Source organism: Micropterus salmoides, unplaced genomic scaffold, assembly GCF_014851395.1.
Source record: "Micropterus salmoides isolate LMB-PRFRI ecotype aquatic unplaced genomic scaffold, ASM1485139v1 Ms_hic_scaffold_9, whole genome shotgun sequence".
In the NCBI taxonomy this organism is placed as follows: Eukaryota; Metazoa; Chordata; class Actinopteri; order Centrarchiformes; family Centrarchidae; genus Micropterus; species Micropterus salmoides.
In genome coordinates, this window is record NW_024044681.1 from 23,920,341 (window position 1) to 23,942,890 (window position 22,550).

At 40.0% G+C, this 22,550-nt stretch overlaps 1 protein-coding gene across 3 annotated transcripts; it reads left to right on the top strand.

Annotated features, from left to right (window-relative positions):
• The first annotated feature begins 14,509 nt into the window (after positions 1-14,509).
• LOC119894776 (multidrug and toxin extrusion protein 1-like) lies at positions 14,510-21,831 on the top strand. Of its 3 annotated transcripts, XM_038707441.1 has the most exons (16): positions 14,510-14,759; positions 15,887-15,988; positions 16,150-16,218; positions 16,384-16,532; positions 16,644-16,686; positions 16,819-16,863; positions 17,046-17,143; positions 17,337-17,434; positions 18,044-18,225; positions 18,412-18,520; positions 18,710-18,785; positions 19,100-19,169; positions 19,268-19,400; positions 19,488-19,582; positions 19,796-19,859; positions 19,947-21,831. In XM_038707441.1, exons 1-16 carry the CDS (start codon positions 14,574-14,576, stop codon positions 20,183-20,185), a joined length of 1,758 nt encoding a protein of 585 aa, XP_038563369.1. In that variant the 5' UTR covers positions 14,510-14,573; the 3' UTR covers positions 20,186-21,831. The 3 variants fall into 3 exon arrangements, with proteins under 3 accessions (XP_038563369.1, XP_038563371.1, XP_038563372.1); XM_038707443.1 differs by lacking the exon at positions 15,887-15,988; XM_038707444.1 differs by lacking the exons at positions 19,268-19,400; positions 19,488-19,582.
• Positions 21,832-22,550: the final 719 nt, after the last annotated feature.

A 22,550-nucleotide genomic window follows, 5' to 3' on the forward strand; every position in this document is an offset into this window, starting at 1 on the left:
CATGTTAATAACAAATTTTGAATTGAATTTGAGTGAAGAGGTGTCACACAACTGTCTTGAAGGCCTAGAGCCAGATTTATACACTATTCTGTATTAGAGCAGAGGGCTTTTGTATTATTATTATTTTATTTTTTATTTTATTTTTTACAAGTATTCAAAAAAAAATTACACATATAATTTTTGGGTTCATTCACATATTGAAGAGAAAGGTGGCTTTATCAGGAGCGTCCAGGATGTACACACGATTAATGTGCACATGTTGAAGCAAGATAATAAATAATACTCACACTTGGGGAAACCCTTGTACAATCAAGCCGCTTGGCTTTGTTAATGAACACACAGCTTACGGCATCTGTGAGCAGAATACCTTGAATTATCACTGTCAGCTCAGAGGATAATAGTGCATGATTCCCTCTGTCAAACAGAAACAACTAATGCCAAATACAAAAACTATTGCACTCAAAATGTAATATTTCATCAGAGAGCTTTGCTACATATATTCGTGAAAGGCTCTCCCAGGGATAAAACATCTATCAGGAACAGAAGCATATTGGCATACATCCGCTTAGCCACATGTTTTGTGTAACTAATTGGATAACCACACCAAGTAAAGCACGAAATTGCCTTTTTTTTTATCCCTCCTGCAGCAGTGGATGCAACCCTCTCTGCAGGGCGTTGGTGGGGCACAGAAGCGCACACATTTATGAGTCATACATTTCATATGCTCTCCCTTCCTACTCATATCATAAACACAGAGAGATGGAAATGAAACATCCCCTTTTTCCTTTTTAACCACGTCGGAGACTTCGTCAGAGAGTCGAGAGAGATTCTCTCCTCTCTGTCCTTTGAGTGTTGCTCATCCTTACTCTCCGGTGCCCCCTGACTCCTCTTCTCTTACCCGGTCTGACACTCAGAAATGCTGCTTTGACTCCCCATTTGCTAGTTTAAAAAAAAAATCTTGGTAGAGTGTGTTTGTGTGTGTGTTTGACTGAGAAGATAAGAGATTAGCATGAGTCAGATAATGATTCAGGACGCCAGGTGGCAAATGCCTCAAATCATGCTCTCCCTCTCTCTCTCTCTCTCTCTTGTTCTCCACTCCTCGCACCATCACATCTGCTCTTTTTCGCTCGCCGTTTTCTCCCACCATTCCCACTCTTTTCTCCTCACAATTTGAGCCCGTCTCCTATGTCTCCCATTAACTCCTTCTTTCTCCCTTTTCCTCGTGATGTCGCCCTTCTGTTCCCCGGCTGCCTGCAACTGTGGCAAACTCAATAACCTGCCGGTTCACAGGGTGGGCGTGGTGAGGTTAACAGGGGAGATAAAGAGGAGTAAAGACAGATCGAGTAAAGAGGGAAGTGGTGGGGGTGTGGTTGAAAGAGCGATGGCCAGATGTGGAGAGATAAGCAGGAGCGTGGCGGATTGTGGTGGAAATTGTGCACGAATCTCAAAGAGTGCATAGGGAAGCGGCTGCTGCTCGCATCGTGTGCACGATGGTGGGTAATTTAGAAAGAGTGGGACATAGGAATGTGTAGTGAGAGGCAAAGAGGGTTATAGAGAGCTGTGTAGAGGTGGATGGAGGCAGGGATAGAGAGATAGAAGGAGGGGTGGTGATCCTGGGGGCCTGATGACTCATGGCTGTGCTGCGGTTTGTGCGTCACTGGCACTGGCTGGAGGAGGAGATAGTGGAGAGGTCTACGCATTTAATTACAGCCTTCCAATTTAGACACACTGTACACACGAACCTACACACACACTTGCACAAAATCATATCAGAAATAATAGTCTTACAAGTGCACTAATTTGTAACACACACACACACACACACAAGTATGTGAACACGCACGGACGTAGGCGCACGCTGTGAGCACTCAAAGATGTTTGCAGCGTCTTCGGCATACTTGCAAACTGAATGTAAATGTTTCCATGCTTTTCTCTTTTTTTTTCTAGATTTCTTTTTTTCATCACGGGTATCGAGCTGAAACGATTCTGGTCACGAGCGTGTTGAGCATGCACCTTCTGAGCGTGCAGCCATCCCATCCCAGACAGACCTTGAGGCACGAAACTTATCAAGCCCAAAAAATATTTTTCCAAAATATCAAATCGTACCCTTTGAGCAGTTGCACCACACGGCTTGTGACTAGAATATGAAATAGAGACACAGACATACAGAGGGACTTGTAGGACCCGCTTTGATGACGCAGTAAGGCAAACTCTTCTCTCAGATAATACTGCACGCTTCATAGTTTCTACAATACAGTCCGCGTGATGTTTCGAGTCATCCTGCCGGTTAAAGGTCATCCATGTGAGAGCTGGATTTCTGCATCACCCGTCATGTATCTTTTTTATGTTTATGGTTGCATGGTTTTGAATAAGACATGCCAGGCTAGTGATTTTAAAATACCACATCGACAACACCACGAGTGATTTTCATGAACTTATACTGTGGCAGCAGCAATTGCTGCTTTAGAAATTATTTCCCCTCCAGTCAAGTCAAATTTATTCAATAAACACTTTTAACACCTGCACTTTCTCAAAGTGCTTGATGAGAAACAAAGGACACATGAAATAGAATAGGAACAGCATGAATACCAGGAAATGGTGGCAGAGCCTGCTCTTGAAAACAGGCACAAAAGAAAGTGGCCGTATTATATGATGTTGGCTGCTTATATTTTTGGCATTGTTCATTTCCTGTGAAGAAAATGTAAGTATTGTTTATTTACCTCATAACTCTGAGCTTAATGCAAGTAATAAGATAATGTATTAGCTTTACAGGCATCCAAAATAATGGACTGTTTTTGATTTTTATTGTAAAGCAGATTCGCTAAGCTTCAAATGCAATATGGGTTTACAATATTTAAAACTGTTTTTGACAGCACTGTAAAATAATTAAATTCAGTGAAATCTGATACATGTACAATTTATATTAGATTAGTTGGGCTAATTGGCCTTATAAAGACAAATTTCTGCTGTGCATTTACCATATCACCTGGTGATAAGTCATTTTTTATTCTGTTCACATTTTTATTATTTTGTTTCTCCAACCCAGTTACAAATATCCCCTTACAAATAAAAGAATATTTAATCTACACAGACCTCAAAATGCAACAGTACAGTTTTTTGTTTGTTTTTCAGTATCCTACATAATATTACTCCAGCTATTATTTTCAGTTTTTTGTGCACCTGCAGTACAGTCAAATTTGTGTGTAATCATTGAATTAAAGGGGATAAATACACTATTCTATATTGTGTTGTATTTTATTTTATTACATAGGAAAGTGAAGGTAATTTGATTTAGCCTTTGAACTGACATGAAACATCATGAAAATAGAAGCGCTCCACAATACAGTACACTAATAACACACATCAAATAAACTAAATAAAGCTTGATTTCAGAATATGTCAGTTTAACTCATTCACATTTAAAATCAAATGTAATGTTTTTGCATCCTCTCCATGAACCCATTTGCCAACTTTCTTTTAATTTCTCTTTCTTTGACTTCCCTTTCTCGTCCAAACACATTACCCTCGTGTGCCAATTATCCCCTAAGAGGCTGCAAGCCTCACTCTTAAACAATAGGAGCAATCAGTTGCCCTCTCTCCCTCTCCCCCTCTGTGTGCCCCTTTACTCCACTCTGTTTTCCTGCAGAGAGTGCAAAGGGAGGATAATTTTTCCAAACAACAGTGTTGGGGGGGAAAATAGCAGAAGGAGGAGATAGGAGAGGCAGAAAGAGATAAAGAAAGAAAGAGAGGGGCTTCTGATTGGCCAGGTCACATTGGTTCAAAGAGTCTAGAGGCGCATTTGACAATACAACGCTGCATGCAGATGTTTCCTATCTTAAGCTGAGAAAGGCAAATGCACAGCTGCTCTACAACCCTTGACATAGATCCTCTAAACGCTAAAATACACAGTACAGCCACACTGCCTGTGACACACATCTACTGAAATTATCCTGCAACAAAGAAGCACGGGGGAGATCACAGCTTCTGCATATTTCAGAAATTCATTACAGAATACATGCAGGTGTATTTCATTAGAAAAAGACTGTAGAAAAGCCAAAATCGTTCATTCATGTCTGAGTTCAAAAATGCCTCCATGTCTGAAATAATGAGATTTAACTTACTGATAAATGCTCAAATGTGGCTCTTTTTGTTGTTACTCAAATATGATGTTCAAATTGTTTGTCATAGTGTCATTTCATTAACCTTCAAAAAAGAGGAATCTAAATTTTAATAATAAAACTAGACTATGTTCATCATGTTTGTGGATATATAAAATAAAGAAGCAATAAGAATTTATGACAACTTTTCTTGTGTGTAATTTATTTATTTTTTAATCAATTCAGGGGTGGTTTTTTTCCGGCAGTTTTCCAGGTCTTTCAATTTAACGCCTATTTCCTTTCTCATTCATGTCTGCTATCATGAGTCGTCAGCGGCTCCCATCCCTGGGGAGGGAAATCCCAGCTGTCACTAAATAACTTCTCAGATCACACCAATAAAGCTAATGTTCACGGACACTAAAGGCCATGGAGTCCATTTAACAGCTGCTTAACGCATGAGCACACAAGTGGCACACACATCCACGCACGCATATACACACACACACACATACACAGATTGTTGTGGATTACTCTAACCAGGCTAATGATCTCCTCAATGGGACAACTGGGACTCTTCTGAGACCATCTTCAGCCTGAGGCCCCACAGGGACCTGAAGAGAGGCTCAGGGGTAATTACAATGTAAATACTCTTTGTGTGTGTGTGTGTGTGTGTGTGTGTGTGTCTGAGAGCGCCCGCATGTGCGTGTCCAAGATAAGGTTAATCTACAATCAAGCAAGCTCTGATTATGATGGATGTAAAAATCACTGAATTTCTAATCATTAGCAACTATTTATGCAGAAATATGACTAATTAGATGTATGTTAACAGATATAACCCTGTTATATGTGCACCTGTCTTTAGACAATGTCATTTTATCGGTGCTTTTCTGTTGACAAAGCTTCCTTAACCATATTGTATATTAAAATATTGAAAAAATTACTGAAATAGTAATGCAATATATTGTATTTAACATAGAAAACTAACATCAAATACAACAAAGGAGCAACATTTTATGCCAAATTCGCTACCAAATTCATTCTTCTGGACAGCACAGTGTGCAAGTCAATGAAAATTAGCAGAGCTCACTTACTTGTCTGTGTGTGCATGTGTTTGCCTTCTGTTACCTCTTAAAAGATTTTTACTATCCAAATTAGGGTTCAACTCCTTCTCTGGTCAATGAACATACAGAGTTGTCATCAAGGAAATGCAACATTTAGATACATTACATTATAGAAAACATTAAAAACACTGACTGTGGCACTGGATGTTGATGTCAGGAAAGCAGAGGGCAAGAAATGGAGGGGAGACTAATTGAGAGGGAGAGAGGGATGGGGTAAATGGATGTATGATTGATGTGAGTTTGACGCTGGGGAGAGAGAGAGAGAGAGACGCAAAGGGGAGCGGCAGAAAATTAGGTGGCAGGCACAAATTGATCCTCACCTTTTTTTGTCATTATGCCTTTGTTTCGGCTCATGGCCCCTCATCATCATCATCATCATCATCACCATCATTAACCCCCCCCTTCTTTCTCGCTCTGTCACCAGCCCATCTATGTGACGCTTGCCATGCCAATCAGATCGTAACATGACATTATGGCTCATTGTACCTGGGCTGGATGAACGGTCTTCTGCCGGTGGCCAACCTTCTCAGGTACAATGTAGCACACAAAACAGAAAGGCGTGTATGAAATGTCCTCAAAATGTTCTGTTTCTTTTCCTTCTTCTATTTGTTGCATCTCATTTCTGTGGCGTCCAGACCGAATTGAATGCCACAGGGCATTATGTAATCTGGGGATACAGGCTTGCAACACCTAAAGAAAGCACTGATGGAAACAGATAGCGAGAGGGTGTAAAGAGAAAAATAGGAGCAAAGAAAGGGAGTGAGAAAATGAGAATCATAGGAGAGGGAAAGGTAGAAAGAGAGCCATGAACGCTCAAGCAGAAGAAAAACATTGTGGTCATCTGCAGTGCGATGAGTCACCTGTAGGCAACACACACACACACACACACACACACACACACAAACCCAAAAGAGACAGGCTTTGCAATCACAGCCCACAGCTGTTACAATGCCATATTGTCTCATAAAATGCATTCACTGAATGCGCCGCATTGTCAAATCTGAAACGCAGTCTTCTGCTGAATGTGAAACAAGTGGAAAAAAATTTGGGGGGGGATTTAAAAAAAAAGAAAAAAAATACAAAATGATTCAACCTTTTAAAGCTTTCCTGGTGAATTCAAGATATCCACCTGATGATTAACATAAACTGTCGAAACAAAATGTAAGACAGAAATTAGTCTTTGGATGGTTCACTGCCAGTGTGATGTTGCTGCTCTAGTAATTAGTTAAAATAAAATCTGTGGATTAAATCAGCCATCTGTATCCTGGATACATATTTCCTTCTGCTACCCTTCTGCTCTGCCTCTGTTAGGTCGGGCTTGAAAAGGCTGCATCAAATGTGTCATTCATTTTTCACACATAACCAAAAATCATTAAGACACGACGCGATATACGCAATACTAGAGAAATTCATTATCAATAACCCTGCTTTAAATTTTTCTACTTTAATCGATTAATCGTTCTCACCTATAAAACAGTATCAGTATCCTATAACGTAAGACCTCAAAAAGCAGCAAATCCTCAAATTTGAGAACCTGGAACCATCATATATTTGGATTTTTATTTTTCTTTAGCTCGACTAAGCCACAAATCATTGCAACTCTAAACATTATAAACAAAAGCATTTTACCACAGTCAAAAAGGTCCCAATAAAAATGGCGACATAATATGGAAGACAGATAAAAGGTAAATTTCACAGAGGGAGAGAACCGAACAGAAAAAGGTCACAATAGAAAAGAAAATCACATTTGATGTAAATTCAATTTGCATCCCTGTTACAGTGTCATCATAAACCAGAAAACCCACCGTTTCATGTTTGCAAAGATAAATAAAAAACATCTGTTTGACATGGTTCTGCAGGATGAAAATGGTATGAAATTGCTATGAAAATATGTATTGTTCACCATACCATTACTTACTATACTGCGACGTGAAACTGAGATAAATTGTCTCTCAAAATATTTGTTTTTGTATATTAGCAAGCTTTAGTTTTGAGAAACAATATCTTGGTTATGAGAGAAACCAAAGAGGAGAAAAGTAACCTTGCTCACACTGAACAATGTGATCAAATGGTTGCTTTGGATTTTATTGCCTCTTAAGGAATTCAATACTGAATACTGTGTTGATATCTTAATCACAATCGTGTGCTTCACCTCCTGACATTTCTTTCCTCCAGTGGCAAAGGACTTTCTAGCAAAGCTGTATGTTAAACTGACTCATTATTCACTGGCTGTCAGATAGCGCAAGGTTACTGTAAAACAAAAACAAAACATTTACACTGCAGCCTGACAGAAAATCAGGTGAGGTTTCAACAACAACATTATCTAATTTCCAAATTGTCAGTCCATCACTGGGTGGTAACATTGTGTAGTTATTTGAATGTGAAATATCTAACTATTGATATCTGACAAATATTAGCTTTCTTTTTCCTTCTGTGTGTGCCTAAATCCCACAGCGAGGATAAAAAGATGGGAAATAAGGAGCAGATCTCGTCATCATTCATTCTTCTCTGCGTTTAACTCACTCTCTCTTCAGTCCTCCCCTCTGCCCCCCCCCCCCAGCCTGCTTCATCTCTTTTCAAGCCTCATCACCAACACACAGCACACCCCCCACCCCGACTGCCGTTCCGCACCGCCCCACCACTACCACCACCCCACTACCCTCCCCAATTTCCTCCATCCGCTTTCATGTGCCTGAACAAGAATGAGATTAATTCAGTCCATTTGTATTAGTAGTAGCTGCTTGTGCTGCTTTAGGTTCCCTAACAACAGTAAAAACCGCAAATCTCCGCATGGAGTGGGGAGCTGCTGCTCGTCGGCCATCTCCTTACACTGTGTAACCTCACTGGTGTGTTCTCACTCCTGTGCCTTTAGTCTCTTCCTGTGTGTGTGTGTGTGTGTGTGTGTGTGAGTATGTATGCCGCCGTATGCCTGTGCACACGTTTGTGCAAATGATTACCGAGGCACTCTTTTATTCATGGCCATGTGCATCTTTTAAAGCATTTCATTTTGGGAACATTTAAGTTAAGTGGTTTATGCAACTTTCAGGAGACTGGAGACATTCAGGTGGGAAAGACCACAGAGTAGCTATTAGCTTTTTCAAGTTGTTGCCACGGCAACCCTGTCAATGAGAGACATATTGATTATTAATATTTCACTACCAATTACTGAGTTGGAAACTTTACATTGATGAGAAAGCAATGGGAAAAACGAGAGAAAACGGTTTCTGTCAGGGTCTCTTATTCGTCAATGTATGACCCGGTCCCAGCCTTTTTTATACTCTGTGATTGTGACCTTTAACTGTAGAGTCTGACCACATATTTGGCCAAACTGTTCAAACACAATGTGTTACACACGGACAAACATCCACACTGGACCAAATCCTGCCCTAGACCAAGCACCGTTTTGTAAATGCTAAAAAGATTCATCACTCTCTCTCACATTGGGTCCAAAACCAAATCAGTGGTGTCCAAATGAGACAAATCACTGGCAAAAAAAGAACCAACCTGCTGTACGTTGATCTTCCCACTGTCACTGTGTTGGAACAAAAAGAGGTTCACAGCAATATGAATCATTCTGTGGTTTCTTAGGGCATAAGATTATTTTAATTAAAGATCTGATTATATCTTAGCCCTTTTCACGTCCTACCCACTCGTCGAATTCGAAGAGCATCTTAAGAAGCTGCAGAATCTGCAGGATGAACCAATGAGGAGAAGTAGTGTAGGAGACACCCGCTCAGACAGATCACTCGAATCAACTCTAGAGATCAATGTGGAGACAGATAAGACAGATAGTATCTGTGATAATATAAAAACATTCTTAATTTTCCATCTTTACTTTTACATGTTATACTGTATATCTGGAATGGTGATAACTTTTCCTGATGTATTGTTTATTTACATCTAAAATGTTCATATCTTCACTTCAGAAATGGATGCTGACTTTTTGTTGGTGTTGATGCACATGTAAGTTGTTAAGTGTACAAGTTAACCATCCCAATATCAAAAGGTTTAAGGCAGTGCACATGCTGTGATGAATGAGAGATCACTATATGTAGTTAAGACCTGCATGTGTCCTGAGCGTTTAGACCAAGCATCTACAATAACTCCTCTGTTGTCAATCTATGTCCAAAACAAGAAACGCCTAGCGTCATAGAGTGTAAGGATTGATTTCGATCGATCTGGACTTTCAAAGTGTCACAAGCTGCATGTAAGTTTTAGGCACTGTAGGTGAGGCCAGGTGCCGCTCTCCTCCTGCGACTCTCATGTCAGATCGTACATCTCCCGCTCCAATTCCTCAGAAGAAGGGGGGTGGGGGGGAAGAGAAAGCTCCCGAAGGTGAAGCTGAAAAAGAGAGAAACAGGTTGCCTCCTCTCCAAGGTCAACCAGCTGCCACAGTCAATGAGCCTCTTCAGTCTATGAGTCAACAAAGCACAGGATCACTTCCTAGCATGAATTTGTCATATATAATACGGCCCTCCGACCCCATTACACCCCCGACAGAAACACACAGTCATATATAATAACCCCGTCAGCTGAATGGGAGGCATGTGACTGAGTCATACAAGACTCAAAGACAGCTCAAAAACCTGTTTACTTCTGATTCCTTCCAGATTTTTTTTTTTCTGCTCTTGAATTTGCCTGTGCGAGCGGTCCCCGAGACACCCTTTTGCGCTGTCTGTTTGTGTTTACCCCTGCAGACAAACCCACAACTTCATCAAGGGTGCTATGGAAAGGACAGGGTGTCATGAGGGACCGAGCAGCACGGTGCCGCATTGTTTTAGAGGCTGGATGAGTCACAAAAGACAAATCAGTGTTGGTGACATTTGGTAAGGCTCGTCCATTGCATTAGGACAGCACCATTAAATCAACTGTGGTGTTAATGTGTTCCCATGACGCCTGTTTTAGCAGGTCAGACAAGGAATTCATTAAGACATTATGTAACCTAATTACCTGAGGGACAGTTACATGTTATGATTGTAATTTGTTTTGGAAGAAGAAGAACACCTTTTCCTCTGCCGTCTCCGCCAACCTTCCTCACGAAACTGAAATGAAGTTAAAATTCTCAAAACATCAAACCCTATTTATAGCACCTAGTACACAATGTGAGTGCAGCATCGCTGTGACTATTTCAAGTAATTTCTATATGACTCACCAAAGAAATTCAAAAGCTCATACATCATCAAAAGAGCAGACAGCAAATTTTCATCTGCTTTAGTCATGGCTGAATTACTTTTCATCTATATCGTAATTTTTCAGTGAGATGAGTGTGCACGCTTCAATTATTTATTCCTTGAACAAAGCCTAAAATTAAAATGAAGTGCTTGACATTGTGTAGATTTAAGCTGAAAATGTGGTCAAAAATATGTGAAACCCCACCTTTTCACCAACTCATTCAGGTTTTACCACATTTCAAAATAATGCTTCTCAGTAGGGATCGGCTTTTTCTGAGTGGCTGTCTTTGATTTTTTTTCCCTGTCTGTACTGGTAAAAGCTAAATTACACAAGATTGCCCACATACAATAGGGGAAGCTATAAATGCGTTCATTTTGTTTTTGACTTTCAGCACACATCTCCTACGTTTGTCCTGTATGCGAATGTCAAGTGTGTGCAGGTGACAGACTCCATGCATAATCCGTTTTCCTCCCCGCTCCCCTTTTCTCTCTATTTCCACCTCTGTCTCTCTTTGTGTCTCGCTCACTCCCTCTGACCACCCTCACACACACTGCCAACGTGAGATAGCCTCGTCTGTGTGTCCAGTGCAGTGTGTCACGGGTGATAATAATATGTGACGTACGTGTCACGTGCCAGCGGTTTTAGGGTTCCGCTAGAAGCTACTTATTCTGGTTATCATTTTTAAGCATCATCATTATCAGCTGGAACAGACGCGACGGGTTTCTCTGCGTCATTGTTCCCTCCAAAACCCCTAAAGCTCTTGCCGCCAAAGCTACCCACAACGTAACCAACAAAGGCAAGGCAAGAGAACATGTCAAAAATCACTCTGGCACTTTTTCGACGTCCCTCCCCTCATCCATGGCCTGCTCACCCCTCCTCTGTGTACCTTCTGCACTCCGTCCTTTTTTTTTGCCTCTCTATCAAACATTCACTTCTTTTGTCTCATCCACTCTTTCTTGTTCCATTGCACTCTATCTTTCTGCGTGACACGGTCTGCCCTCCGCTCTCTCTCGCCGCCATTATCTAAAACGCCCATCTCCCCATCTTTCCCTCAAATCCCCTCTCTCATAGTCAGGAAAAAAATTCACGACCTACACACACAGATAAATGCACACCCCAACACACACAGTGACACTGTGCGTTCAAATACTCTCACCCCTCCCAAAACCTTCTTCCAACCCCCCACCCCCACAACCACCGCCACCACCACCTTCTACTCTCTCCAAACCCATACCCCCCACCCTAATCCTAATCACACCACCACCACCGTCATCAGCCCCTTATCTCACTCCACCAAATCTGCTGTGACTCAAAACAATTTCCTCTCATTTGCGATTTTACTGCCTGCCCCCGCCTCCTACACCTCCATCAAACCACCTACTCCCTCCAATAAACCCTCTCCACCTCCTCAATATCCCATCGCTACCTACCCCACCCAAACACACATGCACACAAACACAAACACATATACAAATGCACTCACGGACACACACTCTGACCGGTCGCCATTAAGAATGACGGCTCATCATGTGTAAGCGGTGACTTGCCACTGTCATCCAGTGGAGTCCGAGAAGAACTGCAGTGTGACGTCACGGCGGACGCCGGCCCCGCTGGTTGGTGGAACATATTTACGCGTGTGTGAGAGTGATTCTGCACGTGTGGTTGGGATGGGGGAGCCGGAGGAATACAATTTGGTGGGTGGGTGAACCCGGTGGGCCTTGCTGCATCACTGAACCAGGAAAATGAATGAAAGCCTACACTAGGTGTCATTCCCTTCCTCTCCCATTGGCCTCCACTAATTTCCCTTTCTCTTTTCTGTTCTTCTGCTTTTGGCCCCTGAGGTAAAGAAAACTGCTGAAATTGCAAAAATTAACAGAGTGTTTGACAGTATGTTCAGTGGTATGTTGCAGGGTTCCTTGACTGTGTTTAATGACTTGAAGCAGCTGAAGGAGAAACAAATCATTTGATTAAATGATTAGAAATCCGTTCAAAGTTCAGTGAAGCAGCCTGATGTGCCAGAAATTTTGAGCATTTGAATTTCAACAAGAGCAAAACAGCACCACCCAGTGGGAGGTACTCATATCCACAGCCAGAGAGAGGAACGCCTCACTGAGAGGAGTTCCTATGGGAGGAAGTATGTAACATGATGTGGTATGAGGTGACAGGGCACAAGCATGTGTGTTGTTTTGCAGTGATTTAACTCAGTGAGTGGAAAATAAACAAGTCTGTCTCTGCGTGAGAAACATAACATCAGCGCTTTCTTTGTCTCTGCAGTCAGGAAATTGTTTGACAGCCACCCCTTAAAGAAATTGGGGGTTTTTTCAAGCAGATTAACAGCACTTGCAGTTTGTACTGGTGATAGGAATTTCAAATATTGCCTTTGGCTTTTACCAGTCATTTATATAAAGTCTAACTTTACCAGCAATATGCTGAAACAGTTGTTTCTCAGACACATTATAATGTTTGGGCCTATAATGCAATAACTGTTCATACTGAAATACAAGCTATAACATTTATAGTGCTCACATCATTGCATTAACATAGTTAATCATGTTATAACTCAAGTACACTCGAATCACTTGAATGTTATTTTTTAATAATTTATAAATATTTATAAAAAAACGCAGGCATCAATGGAAGACCATTTGGAAGTCAGCTTCCATGATCTTCACATGTTAAAGATACAGGAAACTCACAATTCAAATATTGTCTTGTCATCTTAGAAAAGCTGCGAATTCAATCTGCTATTTCTTATCTTAAAACTGTAATAAATGTTGTTGTTTTTTTAGTGAGGGGAAACAAGCTGTGAACACAGCATTGGTGAACTTGTTAGCAAATAGTTACTTATTTATACATGTAGCAGTTATGGAGCAATTTCATCAATCATTTGGTCAAGTCTAATTTTCCCTTTCTTTTAGCTCTGTTTTTGGCCTCTACCAACTAATGAGGGAAAAATCTGGCTCTTTAGTTGCTACATGTTGCTGTATGTTCACCAGCTAGTTGCTAACTGTGTCTGTCGGCCGTTTGGTGCTGTGCTGGAAGCATACTTGTGGGGTGGCTGTGGCTCAGGAGGTGAAGTAGGTCGTCCCCTAATGAGAGGGTTGGTGGTTTGATCCCCGGCTCCCCCAATCTGCATGTCGAAGTGTCCTTGAGCAAGATACTGAACCCCAAATTGCTCCAGATTGAGTGTGAATATTAGTTCCATACTAGCCTCTTCCGTCAGTGTATGGATATGTGTGAATGGGGTAAATGTGATATGAACTGTAAAGAGCTTTGAGCGGTCAGAAGACTAGAAAGGTGCTATATAAGTACAATCAATTCACCATTCTGTGGGTTTTTAGAGCCTTTTTGCTGAAAACGACACTATGAGAGCAGTGAGAATGAATCAAAACAGGACATTTATGGACCGGACAGCTACACAATGAGCTGAAACTCACTATAAAGCTCCATAAATCCTGCAGATTTTCGGTGATAATTCCCTGTAGGTTCATCACTACGAGCGATCCCTGTCGCTCTGTCACATGGTTTCCACATTGTCATTTGTTTTGGTTTTGTCACCCACAACAAAATTGTAGCAACATCAAAACTTAAAGGAAAATAACAATTTTGTAGGTATGACTAAACCAAAATGTCTACATATGCAAGATATGCAGAAGAAAAAATACACAGATACCACAGCAGGCTAAGCCTCTGTGACCAGTGACAGCATTTAGTAGTTGCAAAGAAAACGTGTTGTGTACCTGTACTGCCCTGTTAAAGTTAAACAGGGTGAAAGCCCTGTTACTCATACAGTGTGTTCAATTATAGGTATGTTCACACTTTGACCAAAACATTTAATTTCTCTGAACTTTGGTGAAATAGTGAAGATCTGCAGAGCAGCTGAGAGAAAAAATAACCAGTTTTATCTCGGCAGCCTTTTAATTTTCCTGGAGGAGTGTGCAGCTTGTTGCTGGGTCGGGGGTGGAGAGATTTGACTTGTAGCAATGCCCCAGCAAACTGTACATGCCCACTCTCACAGACACAGAGCAATGTAGGCGGACAGTGCCTTGGTTATTGATTATTACCCAGGTAATTGGTTATTGATTACTCCCAGCCTTCTTGTCTTTGTCTGAAGGGAATTGTACCATACGGACATCATTCAGTTTGGAATTGAGTTCTGTTTTCTGCCAAATCTCATTTCAGTATGGAAGATTTAGCAACACAAAATGCATGTAGAGGAGTAAATGGACAGTCCAGAACAGAGGAATCACCTCCTGCTCCTCACAGTACTGACTCATGCTGTGGATCCTGGCTGAAAATCATCAAGCTCTGTGTACCGGTGGACTACAAGAATGAAATTGTTCAGTTTTTAAAACTGTCAGGACCCGTGGTATGATTGTATTTACATTTGACAGTTAACAAGAGTCTAATCTGACATTTGGAGTTAAAGCTAAAAAGTCTTTTTAGCTTTAAAAGCTGAAAACACTTCAGAACAGAATTACTGGATGTATTAAATACAGGAACATCTGTCTTGTTAAGGCTGTTAGGAATGTATATTTTTAAAACCAGCTATTATTAGTAGCAGTTTGCAGTGTAGGTCACTTAATTAACTTGATCAAAGAGCTGCATTAAATTAAAGTGCTTTAATTGTCACTTTACTTTTAACACAAGGATTGTGGTACCAGTAATTCTTTTCAATTTTCCTCCCGCTTTATTAGGACAGTACTTAACAGTTTAAAAACTCCAAACCATTGGGACTAATTAGAAAAAGAACTGCCTAATAGTGATAAAAGTGTGACCGTGATATGTAGCATTTGAGCAAAAACAGATTACACCCTCTCAATGGCCTAAATAAATGCCTTAGAGGCATCCTTAGTTCAAGTATCAAATACAGTGTAATATTTTGGGTTTCATTACTAATAAAGTTGGATGTACTCAATTAGCACTTCCAAGAGCAGAAGTTCCAACTTTTCGACATGAATCTAAACTATATCTAAATTAAAATAAACCCGTAAATGATTATTTTGAAATTATACATCAAATCAAATGTTATATCAAATTTCAATATACCACAGAAATACGGTGCAAAAAATTATAACTTTGTGAGGAGAAATATATTTTCGGAGAACCCAACATACATCCACTTTTCACTGACTCATCACACAAACCCAGGACTTGATAGACAAGGACATTTAGTTCCCTTTTGTGCAAACCTTTTGATGCCAAAGGCTGTCAAAAACCTACACCAGCAATCACAAGACCTATTTTCTAAAGAAGAAAAGACAAGTAGTAAAGACATTTAGAAATACAAAGGAGCTGCTGCAAAACCAAAGCATAACACATGTCAGCTGCCAGAGTAAATAAGAACTTTTTCTTACCTCAAGGCCCTTTGAAACTACTTTTTTCCCCAGCTACTGCATGTGTTGCATGTGGAGTTCAATATTTCGTTCATGTTTGGGGAAGTTCATTTATGTTTTTATAGTTATGAAAATGAGGAAGCATGATTTTGTTTTTCAGTTCATTTCACATTTGATGAGCTTCTTGATCGGCTTCGTCAGCATGGTATTCTGCGGTCACTTGGGGAAAACAGAGCTGGCAGGGGTGGCATTAGCAACAGCAGTGAGTGATCTCGCTGCAGTTTTGTTTATGTTTTTATTGGCATTCTGCTCTCAGGGACCACTGCTCTTTCTATGTCACAGCGTTGCTTTTGAATGTCACTATTTACTCTGTTTCTCTTTTCTTTCTGCTGTGTTGTTTAATAATGTTTCATTTCAATTTAGGTAATAAATGTCACAGGCATTTCCATCGGCTGTGGTTTGGCATCAGCATGTGATACTCTCATATCTCAGGTATTCAGCTCATCTTATTTATATAACCAGGTCAGCCCTGACCGGTTACTGCTGTGTTCACAGTATGTGCTTTCAGTTTTGTTTTCCTCTGTCAGTTTTGCCCTTTCCCTTGCACACATGCAAGTATTACGTTATTTTCCTGTTTTTCTGACTCCTTTCCTGCAGACCTATGGGAGTGGTAACCTAAAACGTGCAGGAGTGATACTGCAGAGGGGAGTTTTGATTCTTCTCTTAGCCTGTTTCCCCTGCTGGGCTGTCCTCATTAACACTCAGTCAATTCTTCTGGCTGTCAGGCAGAGCGCAGAGGTGGCCAGGTGAATCATTTCCACTTATAGCACATACGCTGTCATATTACTTGTCAATCAAGTTATTCATCAAGATTTGCAGTTATTTGTGATTTTCCCTTTTTTCTGTCTGCCATAAAGACTCTCCCAGCTGTATGTGAAGATCTTTATGCCGGCTCTGCCAGTGAGTTCAGCTTCCTCTATGGTTTTACAAAACGTTTTTGTGTCACCATCCACATACGCTGTATTGAATGGTTGTTGTGTTGCATTATTGATCTAATTAACCCCATTCATCGGCTTATGTTGGATTCTGCAGGCTGCCTTCATGTACCAGCTGCAGGGGAGGTATCTTCAGAATCAGGTGCATTAAATGACTGTAACACGACTGGTGTGAAACAATATAACAACTGAAAGTTTATCAGTAATGAGATCATTTTATGTTGCGTTAGAAAGGAACGTGAACTGTGAGAAAGTAAGAAACATCAGGTGGGCTGATCTGTTGAAATGGGGTTGTTTTTTTAAACAGCTTGCTTTGGCTCACAGGGCATCATCTGGCCCCAGGTGATATCTGGAACCATGGCTAATGTTTTAAATGCCATAATCAATTACATCTTCCTCAGTCTTCTGGATCTGGGGGTTGCGTGAGTATACCCACCATATTCATTATAGTGTACTCTTTAACTGAATCATAATCTTTTATATTTTAAAATAATCACAGTATCAGTTGTCAACTGGAGGCTTTATCTGATCGTTTGTATCAGTGACTGGCAATGACTATAAACTCTGTTTTCCTACCTTTTTTGTTGTTGTTTAATCCTCTTGACACCACTAAAGTGGATCTGCAGCTGCCAATGCCATCTCACAGTATTCCTTGGCTGTGTTCTTGTTTGTTCACATCTGCGTCAGAGGACTGCACAAACCAACATGGGACGGTGAGTTTAGGGCATTAAACATACTGTACGGATAACTTTTCATTGGGCGTAGGTTAACAATAGTTAAGCTAGCTTAGCGATTAATTGGAATTAATTAATTCCAATTAATTATTTGTTTACAAATTGAACACTATCTCTATTTAATCTATAATTACTGCCAAATTAAATAGTACTTTCTAGGTGCGTTTCCAGAAAATTATTAAGAATAATAGACCTGTGAATTAAAGCAATAGCTTTTTGGCATAATTGAACCATAAAAAATCTTTTGTGGTGTGGATTCTCTCTTACCTTATCAGTCAGAATTTCTAACTGCTGTACTAATGCTAACTAGCAAATGTTAGCATGCTAACACCCTAAATTAAGTTGGTAAACATGTTAAATAAAAATTGGCATTGTGACTGTCTTAGCATGGAGACATTAGCATTTAGCCCAAAGTTATGCAATGTTCAATCACACTGATATTTGACAGATAGGGCTCGCTTCTGTATTGAATACATGACAATGAAAGACGTCTCACAGTTCAGTGAAATGGCAGTGTAACATGGCTGCATGGCTGCTGTGGTAAAAATACGTTTCACTGAATCCATCATACCTCCTGTTATCTCCTAGGTTGGACACAAGACTGCCTGCAGGAGTGGGGTCCTTTCCTCCACCTGGCCTTCCCCAGCATGCTAATGTATTGTCTGGAGTGGTGGTTGTATGAGATCGCAGGGTTTCTAGCAGGCATCATCAGTGAAGTTGAGCTGGGAGCTCACTCTATTGTTTATGAAGTAGCTGCTATCGCTTTCATGGTAACTCCTTTACATGGCTTTTTTTCGTGTAGCTTCTCTCTTAATCTTTACTTGATATAGCAATAGAACACAATGCATATTACTAATATTTTGTGGCTACGGGAATTATTTAGATTCACACGACAATACCCAAGTATCTTGTTATATTACTATATTTGTTTTCATTTACCTCATCCTGTCCCACAGTTTCCAATGGGTTTGTCTGTCACTGCCAGTGTTCGGGTTGGAAATGCTCTTGGTGCTGGGAACACAGAGCAAGCCAAGCTGTCCAGCAAAGTCGCCCTCATCTGTGCATGTATGAATCAAATATGTAGCCTGACAAATCTCCAACACAGCATACCATTACAGGAGGCAAAACCTGCTGTGTCGAGTTACAATCTAAATTTATCACCAATAGGCATTAAAATATGCTAATCCACCTTATGCTTATGTGTAGTTACCACCTTTGTCTAATAACTTGCTGTGTTTCTTATACCCAATCCAGTTACTTTCTCATGTTTCATTGGAGCTTGTCTTGGCGTGTCTAAGGATGTGATTGGTTACATATTCACCACAGAGAAGTAAGGACAGATTTTGATACCTAACATAATAATCATTGGTTTATGTTTTCTTACCACAGAGACAATAACTAACAGGCAGACCCTTTCACCCAAATCTTATATAATGTCAATGTGTAATTCATCATGTATTAACCTCAGCAGAGACTGACCCTTGGCAGCAAAGTAAGCTCTGATTTTTGCTTTTTGCATTGTCACTATCTGAGACATATATGCAGTAATTTCACCTAAGCAAAAACATGTTTCCATCAACTTTGCACTCACTTGTCTTTGTTAGAATTTCATTTTCATATCTGTATTTTGCACGTTGCTTTTAGAGACATTATTCAGAGGGTGGCTGATGTCATGAAGATGTACAGTTTCATCCATGTTGCTGATGCCCTTGCGGTGAGAATCTTTTAAAGTAACCATATCAGGCCTGCTGAGCAAAATAAACCTGGCTTGTTGGCACAGATTTTAGATTTCTCTTTGTTTTATCTTCACAGGGAGTGCTAGGAGGTATTGTCAGGGGGGCAGGGAAGCAAATGATTGGTGCTGTGTGTAGCTTGGTGGGTTACTACTTGATTGGGTTCCCCATTGGAGTGTATTTGATGTTCCCTGTCAAAATGGGCATTGTAGGTGAGGAAAGATAACATATTTATACAGAAAGTGACAATCTATTTCCGCTCAAACTAATAAATTACATTCTTTCCATCTCTGTTGCAGGGCTGTGGTTAGGGTTTTTAATTTGTCTTTCTGTAGAGTCCATTTTTTTTATAGTTTTCCTGTATAAACTAAACTGGAAGAAAGTCACTGAAGAGGTGAGGAACTCTGCTGTTGGCATCCTGTGTTACAGGAGGAATATGACTAATTAATTTAATACAGTTACTGAGTTGCTATTGTAAATCAAACTATGGTAAGCTTAATCTGTAAAAACTAAATAATGTGAACAGTATGTGATGCTAATATTGTTTTTCTGTATTTTTTTTTATGAAAAAACATGATTTTGTTTGTTCTTTTATTTCTCTGAATAGGCGCAGGTAAGAGCAGGAGTCAACATAAAAGAGAGGAACAATATCTTTGGGATAGAAAACAAGGGTAAGCACAAGTTATTTCACCTACAGCTACATGTGGACAGCTTCAAAACTAACGTTAACCGTGTATTTAAATCTCTCGCCCTCAAAGCCCTGGACTCTGGTGAGGAACAGGCCCATAAAGAGACCAGTCCATCCAGCTTTTTGAGTCAAGTAGAGGGGAGGCTGGAAGTGCTCTGTGCAGGTCAGCAGACTTCAAATGACGTGGCTCTGTCAGTCAGGCAGCTGGTGGTGCGACGTGGCCTCGCTGTGCTGCTCATGTTTGTCATCCTCGCTGCTGGAGTCTTCATCAGCGAGCTGCTCATCAGATTGCTCAAATTAGACAAGTGACCATTATTAGATCACATGTGTGCTGCTCTGGGAGTCTGCCTTTCAGATGAGGGTTCAGACGCATCTTCATGTTCAACAGTAAAGCATGTCATGTAGACACACATGTGTACACATGCAATGGACAGAAAAATAATATTACTACAATATGTTCTTGAAGTTCTGACTGCAGCCACAATTTTGGGTGTTAAAAGTTTAATTGATTATGACGACAGAGAAGAAACAGCTCCCATTTTAATATTGGCCCGTGAAGCATTTTGTAATGACAAATTTCACTTCCACACTCCCACTTTAAAACTTCAGGCCATTTATTGTGCACTGATGATGGGGAATGACTAATATACATGCACAGATGTTTTAAGTGGAATCTTTCCACAGTTTTGAAAACTGTTGGAGGTGAAACTCATTAGTACTTTATTTCCTGTCATTCCTTTATGCGCAAGGGATTGTCTTAGAGTTATATTATAATAGTATTTCCTGTCATTTTTTAGGTCTTTATTGTTTTCATCTATTTAATAGATCAAACCCAGTCACTTTTTTAGTTGTTACATGAGTCATGTTTTGGAAAATCTAATATGACTGAAATGAGGCAGCAAATGAAAAGCTCAACTGAAAAAATACTGTATAGACATGTCTCCTTTATATAGAAACATGCTGTGTAAGATGGGCTCTAATCAAGACACTGACGAAATATATGTTCTCATTATGAAACATCTGAATGGATTCCACAATTAGAAATAGAATGATTAAATGCTATATTTAGGATACCTCGCATCTGTGGATGTGTGCTTTCATCATCAAAGAAAGAAAAGCTTCTCTTTTTTTATGGTTTATTTTTCTTTCCTTTGATCTGTGTTGCCAAAATTGATGATAATGAAAGGTCTGTACGCTCACTCTGCAACATACTGGCTGGATGAAGACATGTCAACCTGAGCAAATCAACCACCTGTTCACTCTGTGGAGGAGCAGATAACTAGCTAGCTCAGGCTTCACAGTTATAGCCTGCTCATAAATAAAGAATCCACTCCTGTTGACAGCAAACAATTACCCACGTATGATTTTCTGAAATGTACATGTATCATGTTTCGCTACATCCATTAAAGCAACATTTTGGGAAATACGCTTATTCGCTTTCTGGCATAGAGTTATATGAGAAGATTGATACGAATCATTTCTGTCTGTGAAATAAAAAGGCTACAGCCTGAAGCCTAGCTTAGCATAAAGACTGGGAACAGAAACAGTTAGCCTAAAGGTAACAAAATCCACCTACCAGCATCTCTAGAGCTCACTAATTAACAAGTTATGTCTCACTTGTTTAATTCGTACTGGTAGACAGGTTTTGTTAATGTTGCACAGAGCCAAGGATCTCACTTTTTCACGTTTTCAGTCTTTGTGAGCTAAGCTAACTGGTTGCTGGCTGTAGCTTTGTATTTACCCTATGGACTTGAAAGTAGAATTGATCTAATTGACTAACTCTAAGGCAATATTATATTTCCCAAAATGTCCTTTTTTTGCTTCTATAAGAAAAATACTGTCATATCAGCAAATGGTTTTAAGTAGACATTGGATAACAGTACAAGTTTGAGATAAAAGTATGGCACATCAACACTTCATTTTTACACTTACATTAAAATAATCTGTCCAAAACACATTTAATCTCTGTCACGTTGTATTTCATTTAGCCTCAAATAATTTTTGTTATATTACTCTAAAAGTAAATTCACATTTTAACTTTTTTCCAATACTTACAGAAGTAAAGTATCAGCTGGAAGAATAACTATTTAGCAGATTAACCGCTGCATATTCTGGTTTATTCATTTGAGCAGGTGATAACTTCAAAAGCGTTTACCTTCGAGGTATCCATTAATATCTCTAATCTGGCCAGTGCACTCACAAGACAATGCACTCTCAAAACTGACATCAGCAATGGGTTGAAACAGATTGATGTTTGCAACAGTCACTTAAAAACTTGCATATTAATTTATTGTTATTCAACATGTAAATCAGGCTTGATTCACATGGTTACGTCGACATCTGAGCTTCAGTCTTGCTCATCAGTGGAGACATTGCCACAGGCTCCTCACAGAGACTGTAATCTTGGCCCGCTCACCTCCAGAGACTGCAATCAGTAACATGCTGTGGCATCATTAACAAGTGACTGTGTAAAGATTTGCTGTCAGTATTGTTAGACTAGAACAGTAGCTTAAGGAATCTCATATTAATTTCTTGGTTGTGTCGCTGTGCAGAACAATAACGTACCTGGAATTCACTGAAATTATGGCTGCAATTAATATAGCATATTATTTATGTGAAACACAAAGCAGAACTACTGGCTACTTCATATACACAAATACTTATATGGGACTGA